This window comes from Asterias rubens, chromosome 5 (genome assembly GCF_902459465.1).
Source record: "Asterias rubens chromosome 5, eAstRub1.3, whole genome shotgun sequence".
In the NCBI taxonomy this organism is placed as follows: domain Eukaryota; kingdom Metazoa; phylum Echinodermata; class Asteroidea; order Forcipulatida; family Asteriidae; genus Asterias; species Asterias rubens.
The window spans coordinates 1,964,819-1,972,798 of record NC_047066.1 but is presented as its reverse complement, the minus strand read 5'-3'; the positions used below and the strand labels follow the sequence as shown (position 1 = coordinate 1,972,798).

The window sequence follows — 7,980 nt, the reverse complement described above, 5'->3', positions numbered from 1 at the left end:
ATGCATTTTCTTTGCTACACTTTTTGTCTGATCTTATTAATTTATATATTATCATTATTACAACATTTTGTTTGAAATTTGGTTTGTTTGCTTTTTTGAGTTTTATATTTCTTTCTTTATTATTGGGGGGTTGGTGTGGAAATACTGATTTTTTTCCCCATTTGACGGTTATTTAATTAATTTTTCTCAGTGATTAGCAAAAGCACAAAAATACAATAATTTGATTGGAAAAGCTAACTTATTTTTGTTATAATCTAATTGAATGGAGTGTCAAACTGATTATATAATTTCAGTATATGTATGAAAAAATGTGGATTTTTTTTTAAACCGAATATTTGACTAAAATAAATTGCAAAATGTGCAAAAAATATTGTAACTTTTCCTCACATCATTTCTGGTCTCAATTTTACTAGGTCTTCCAAAGATGTCTCAAATTCAGCATTTTGTAGCTTCATATCAATATTTGATCTGTATGCTCACCCTGATTTTTTTTGCAAAAATTGTCAAAGAGGAATTTCTCTTCATTGAATTTGTTTTCTGTGAAAACAGAAACAAAATTGCTTTTACACGCATGATTTTCTTCCTATTTTAGTATTTTTCTGATTTCCTCGCCGGTTTCAGACAAATCTGAAAATGTGGACTAAGAGCCTGAAAAGTTTTTCAAACCATACACAATAAGAACCAAATGTCTTGCCTTGTGCTCAATCAAATTACCTTTTTCAAAGAATCAAAATATCATGCTGGTTTTTATACAAGGCAAAACTGTCCCTCAAAGTTACTATAGTCCCTTATAAAGTTTTCCTTTTGTTGAACATTTATAGGAAACCTTTTTGCCTTTATGCAACTAAAACTTGTTTTCCATCATGATTGTGCTGGGAGTTGTTGACCATTTCCCACACATTTTTACCAAATTGTACAAACTTGTTTTGTTGTTCCATTGTTTGGCTCAAATGGGACACCGTATTTTCTTCTGTAGCATATAACTCGCGGGCTGAGTCTAGTGGTCGCCTCGCTTTGTTTTCTTTTGGTTTAGCAGCCAGATTGCGAGATATAGATGTGCGTTGCAAGAAGATGGCGCAGTTCAGTTTTTGAGTGGTGTGGGCGCAATCTTTGAACTGCTGTCCGACCGAGTGGAGGTGACGCTACAGGCCTTTTTGCCCAGTCAAACCTCGGCAAGTGAAGTGGGCCGCCGGTGTCCATGTCCCAGGGAAATATCCTGACTGAATTTGAACTGAAATAAGTATAACCATTTGTTTTTCAAGTTATTCATTGTCACACATCCTTCGCAATGGAAAAGTATTTGGGTCGTGTTTTACCACCAACAATCAAAACCTCGCCGTGTAAAAATGACATAGTGAAGAAACATGGAGGCGGACTCAATTTCCTTTTCAAGAGGAAATTTGTGACCGAACAAAACCCCAACTCTGCCAGAAAAACTGGGGGAGATATTTGTCCTCCTTCTAAACGACAAAAGGAGGACGTTTCTCAGGAGTCACCAACCATTCTGAGACCATTATGTCAACCTTCGTGGCGTAAAATATCAGCAGAGAATCTTTCTTGTGACTACACCAAGTTGTACGGAAGGCGGGAAGCGAAGGAGTTGTTTGATCACTGCGAGGGGGGCGGTCTGCAATATTTCACGGGGGAGTTAACGAAGGTGCAGGTGTTTGGAAAGTGGCACAGCATTCCAAGAAAGCAGGTAAACCATAGAGGAAGGAAAGGAAAACGTAGATGTATTTCTTGATGAAGTTTCCTGGCTCATTAACAGTGTATTTAATTTAATGGGAAATTTACATCTAATCAGTCACAGCGGACGTTAGCCCCACTTGTGTGGCCAATATTTAGGCTAGCTGAATCCGTACAAGTGGGGCTAAGTAAGTTTTTTATATATTAATGGTATCTTTAATATTTTTGTATACTTCTTACATATTTCGCATACAATGAGTTTAAGCAAAGGTATCAAAATTTCAGTTCTCGCGCAGTGATGAAGCAAGATTAACACTTCGCAGTCATGCAATGTGTTGTATTGTCCGTTCCATGTGGACCCTAAACAATGGGGGACTTCTGAGTCGCTAGGTGGTGGCAGACTTACAACGTACCAGGTAAATCCATTGTTCTTGGTAATGTGCGCAAGCTCAGAACAACAATAATTTGGGGGGCTAATCGTCCTTACTCGCAGCTAGAGCTGAATTGCGAAGGACGCGGCTACCACGTGTTCGAGAAGCAGGCATGCAAGGGCGCATTCAGCTGCCAGCCACATCAACCCATTATGACCACGGAGCACAGCCAAGATCGAAAGTGTTTGATTTTTTCCTGAGGGAGGAAAACCGGATAGACTGGAAAACCCTCGTGGCACAGCAGAGAACCAACGCACAACTCAACTCACATAAAATGGCCCCGACCGGGAATCGAACCGGGGTCACCTTGGTGAGAGGCAAGCGCTTTACGCACAAGCCAACCGTGCCACCGCAAACAATGAAAGTTTACCTGGTAGGTCTGCTGCCACCTAGCATTCCAAAGTCTCCCATTGAGGTTTCTGCAGTCATTTACTTATATGACTCTTACACAGCCGAATTAACCCACAGCAATTGCCTTGGTGCCCTTCACAGAGTTCCAATACAAAATTAAAAGTGCTCCTTTACCAGAGGGAACTTCAAGGCCTACAACTATGAAAGTGGTTATTTTATGTAAGAAAGGGTCATAGGTCACATGCCCGTAAAAAATACCTCAAAGAACCAGTAAATAAGGAACAAACAGACATGTTTCAATTATCTACATGTAGCTACATGTACCTAGTTCAGTCCGAGAAGGATTTGGTTAACATTCTGCTCACTACTTCAAATTCACAGGCCTGATTATTGTTATTATTTTTTTATTATTTTTTATGCAAGTCGCCTGACACACAAGGCCTGAAGGCCACTTCAAGGTGTGGGCTACAATTATATTTTCCAGAGGCCGTTGCCACCTACTCCTATAGCTGAAACAGGGTTACCCCTTTCACAGTCCATACGAATGTAGGCTTGGGTATCAGGTATATTTGTGAGCGTCACAAAGAATCTATTCAGTATTCTCAGTCTTACTCTAGTCTAGAATAAGATCAGTAAGAAATTGTCATTTGACCAACTCAATAAGCCCAGACTGAAATAAATAGCCCCACTTGTGTGGCCAAGGCTGGCTGAATCCTATCCTAGCCTTGGCTATCAACAAGCAAAGATTGCACAGTGATTTTCTGTCCCAACTTGAACAGTGATACTCAACTCAAGTCAATAAGACAACGTATTGCAGATTGTTATGACAGATTGGCCAAAGGACCAGTCATAGATCCCTGATCTTCTAATCAAACTTCTAGAAATTATTAGGGTGCGTTCTTTAGCTTCCCTGGGTCGACCCCGGTGTGTGGCGTTTTTTTTTTCCAGCATGTGGCGATAATTACCCACGTTTGTCCTGGGAAAAAAAAAAGCCACACACCGGGGTCGACCCAGGGAAGCTAAACGAACGCACCCTTTGTAAGACGCCCCCGCTCACAGGGAGCCTTATATTATAGTTTCTAGAAGTAGGGCCCTACTCGTATAATAATAATAGTGTTTAACTTTAATATTTGCTGAGATGTCAGTGTCCCAGTGAATGGACAATAACCCCCCTCGCTCACCCCCGGCATCCTACTTCTAGAAATTATAAGGCTCCCCTGTGAGCGGGGGAGCCTTATAAATTCTAGAAGTACCCACATCCCACCCCATCTGGATCCCAACCAAAGACAGGCCTGGAACTACACAGAGACCGATCGTTTGCCTCTGTTGCTCTCCCTGATAGTGGCCTTGATGCCTGTTCAATCAAAAGTTGCCCACAAGATTTTAAATCATGTTTACAATGGAATGCCTTTGCATTTAGCCTCTTTAAAGGTCATATTTTGAAGAAATTACTTGGGTGTGATCCTTGGCTATACGCCAGTTTTGACAGGTTGTATGGCTTCTAACTAGCGTCCTCGAACAAATTTTTTGACAAAATAGGGACTAGGGAGACGCAATCATATAGTTGCGATAATCGTAACTCTCCATCCTCCGACCGTCGGGAGGATGGAGGGTTACGATTATCGCAACTAGCAATCATAGAGCCCAGTTGTTATTCCATGGTCGCAGGTCAAAGTCCTGACCAGCTCAGTCTATTCAGTTCACTTGGTTTATTTGATACTCTTCTGGATCTGGATATTATTAGGGCCTATACTCCGATAAAAACGGATACCCGCATCGCATCAGAGTTAAATTTTGTAATGAACATTTTTAATGAACTGTTTATTCTTTCTTTTCCAGGTTGCCCATGGCGACGCCAATTTGACCTACAAGTATTCAGGAGTTACAGTTCCAGCAAAGCCATGGACATCTTCACTTAATAAGATAAGAAACAGGATTGAAGAAGTTACTGGTCACAGATTCAACTTTGTTCTCATTAATAGGTGAGAACACCAATTTTCCTCCAGAAAACAAAAATATCTCAACTTTTTATTACAAAATTCAAAGTCAAGATTTTGGCATGTGAACATTATGTCACCCGACCTCTTTCTTTAAACTCTATTCTTACAATGCTCCAAGAGATGTGGTCTTGTACCATGGTAATGAGTAGCTTGGCCGAGTGGTCTAGCACACCAAGTTCAGGGTGTGGTTTCGAATCCTGGTCTTGATATTCTAGTCCTTGAGCAAGTCACTTTATTTTTTCTCTTTACCCAGGGTAAATGGGTACTCTTAAAGGACAGAGATGGGTCTTGTTCAATTGATTTTGCTTGGTGTGCTACATGAGGCAGCACGGGCTGTATATACTCCCTAGGGAACTAAGATGGTGTTAAGAATTGAAATAAAAGACCATGTGACCAAAGGTAAACATTCTGGAGCACCATGAGTGTCACTGAGTGCCGCTGACAGATTTGAGCGATATTAAAAGCCACTATTGACCCTATTCACCTGACGTCATCATCAGAAATATCTTGGATGCACCATTTTGGTGGTCAATGTCAACATACGTTATTCAGTGAAGTGCGCATTTTAGGAGACACGCGGTGTTTACACGTTAAGCTATTGGCCACCAAAAATGGTGAGCGTGGCACAGTCCCCGTGTGTGTCGTGCGTGCAAGGGGTCAAAAGATAGTTTTCGAAAGTCATTGTCTTTACGGGTAAATTGCATTTTGGATTACAGAGATATCAAGTGCTCAAGTTATTAATGCAGGGGCTGAGTTTTTCAATAAACCAATCATGCAATGAGTTTTGTGAAAATAAATGTGTGCATGCTGCACACCGTTTTCACACGAAACGCATGACTAGGGAGCGTTATGGCGGCTGTAACCAATATTAAACTGTTGCGGTTGAAATTGTTGGTTGATCACTGGTCATTGACCGAAACAAATATTGGTTATGACCTCGAAAACACACCCCTGTGTAGTGGTCCAAGTTGCCATTGAATAAGGATGGCAGATTTACATGTACGTCATATTGCAACATTGATATTGTAATAACTATAGATCTTTTATTTGTTATATAACCAAGATACAAAGACGGGAATGACTACATGGGTGAACATCGAGATGATGAGAAGGAGTTGGTTCCAACCAGTCCCATTGCGTCCTTATCCCTCGGCCAACCACGTGATTTCATCTTCCGACACGGGGAGTCACGCGGCAAGAATGCAAAGAGAAAGCTGTCGCCCATCAAAATAGAGCTTGAGAACGGGAGTTTACTGATGATGAACTATCCGACAAACTTTCACTGGTACCACTCACTACCTGTCAGGAAGAAAGCTCATGGAGTGAGGATCAACATGACTTTCAGATGTCTTAAAACTTGACGTAAAACAACAGATGATTCTGTTTGTTCTCAGCAAGTACTAAGTATCCCCCCTCCCCCCTCCCCCTCCCTCCTCCACCCCCAAAAACCCCAAACTTTGACCTGCATCAGTGTACAAGGACGCATATGACGCCATCATCCACTCGGAGTCACCTACTCCTGGGGCTAAAACAGGGTTGGTAGGCATGGGTATCATCCACTAGGAGCCACCTACTTCTGCGGCTGAAACAGGGTTATCCCCTTCATCACAGCTGTTCCAGTGTGCTGCACTGGAACAGTTAATGATAGACAACTCCATTATACAGTCAATAAATCTTTTGCTTTATTTTATAGACAAATGTCCATTTCACAATATAAACACCAGAGGTTCATGACATTTTACACTATTTTACTCAACAAAATACTGAAAACAAAGTTTTTAATTGTGAAAATATTGTTAACTGTCCGATCTTTATAAGATAGAGCAGTGATGTGTAAATAGCGAAACAAGCCATTAATCTTAGGGATTTATTTCATTTACAAACAAACTTTCAGATATTCTATTCATAATTGTGTGTAATAATTACTTTTAATTTCTCTATAATTTGTTTGTCCAGTTTCATGTATAACATAATGCATTTGTATGCAGATAAAATATTTTGCTATATTTTTATATATTTTTCCCCTGGGGGGTGACTACCTATTTTTGGATTTTGGGTTTAGTGTTTTTCCATGTACGTTTATTTTTAGTGTTGTATTTTGTAATTTTGCTTTCTTTCATTATTTTCTTGCAGAGCAAATGGTCACCACCATATTTAATTTCAGCATATTTAGTTATTAAGTTCTATCGCATGATACAATTTTCCTATTGGTTTTCAAAGGTCAAATGGCCTGCCCGTTTTAGTAAAATGAAGCAGTCCTTGAAACAACCCTTGCAATTATACTTTAATTTGTGACAGCGCACATCAAGATCAGACAGTTCTTGGCAATAATGAAATAGCATTAAGAACAAAGACAACTGAAATATCAGCTGTGATATCAAAGTGCATTCTTTAAACTCTTTCAGCACTAAGTTATCTTCACATCATGTTTGACCACTCAAACAAAAAGCACAATAATTATCACACAACAAGAAGCTTGTGTTCAAAGTTAAATTTTACTTCATTATATTACCTTGAATATTTCATTTTAGAGCATAATAAGTAATACAAACTGACTTACTTATTGTAATTTCCTTTCATATAATTAAACAAACACTTTGAAATCAGCCAATAACTATCCAAATTCTTGGTCTTTGTTTCCCCAGTGTGTTCTATAAACCCAACACTTTTTTGCACCAGCCATATTGCGCTCTTTGAATGTTTGACATTTTGGATATTTCCACTCCAATTTGAAGTGATTCCATAATAGAAACCCTATTTTATTTGACCATCATTGGAAAGATCCAATCTGTCTTTTTCCAATGATGGTAAGCCTGGGTATGGAGGGTGGATATGGACAAAAGTTAAGCTTTTTACAAAGCCTTTGTGCTCAGGCCCCGTGTGCTTTTTTGTATTAACTTGGGCAACTAAAGTAAAGAGTCAACAAAGTGCTGAAAAGGGTAAAAGAGAATCACTTGCCTCGTACCCAATTAGGCGTTATTTGAAAGCTCTTATTCTCATCTATTTGATGAGAAGAAAAAGCCAGTTTTTAGTGTTAGCAGAAAGTGCCTGATTTGGTATTGATTGTCACATATAAGTGTCATTACAAGCCATAAGTTGAAATCAATATTCAAATCTTTACGTCATGATATATCCTAGACAAACATCTAGATTTAATCTACATGTATATCCTATAAAACAAAAACTCTAATCTATATACATATCATTTATACATTCTGTAGCCTGCCGTCGATTTCACAAAACTCTTCCTAACTTAAGACTAATCTTAGGACTTAGGACGAGTCCCAACCTTGCACTGTAGCATGCAGACCTTAAGATTACTCCTCGTCCTAACTCGAGATAAGACAAGTCCTAACTCTTTGTGAAATCGACACCTGCTTGCATGCAAGGTCAAAAGGTCACAAGGCCAGCCATGAGCAAGTACGCCTGAGCGACTAGACATGACCAGAAACAAGTGATGAGAAGCAAGTGACTTGCTGAAAAGGTCATGACCTTGGTCCAGGGCAATTTCA

The 7,980-nt window shown here is 39.6% G+C and overlaps 1 protein-coding gene across 1 annotated transcript; it reads left to right on the top strand.

The window, feature by feature from the left end:
• The first annotated feature begins 1,070 nt into the window (after window positions 1-1,070).
• Window positions 1,071-5,892, top strand: LOC117290866 (DNA oxidative demethylase ALKBH2-like). The gene is made up of 3 exons (XM_033772421.1): window positions 1,071-1,699; window positions 4,308-4,450; window positions 5,532-5,892. Exons 1-3 carry the CDS (start codon window positions 1,289-1,291, stop codon window positions 5,827-5,829), a joined length of 852 nt encoding a protein of 283 aa, XP_033628312.1. The 5' UTR covers window positions 1,071-1,288; the 3' UTR covers window positions 5,830-5,892.
• Window positions 5,893-7,980: the final 2,088 nt, after the last annotated feature.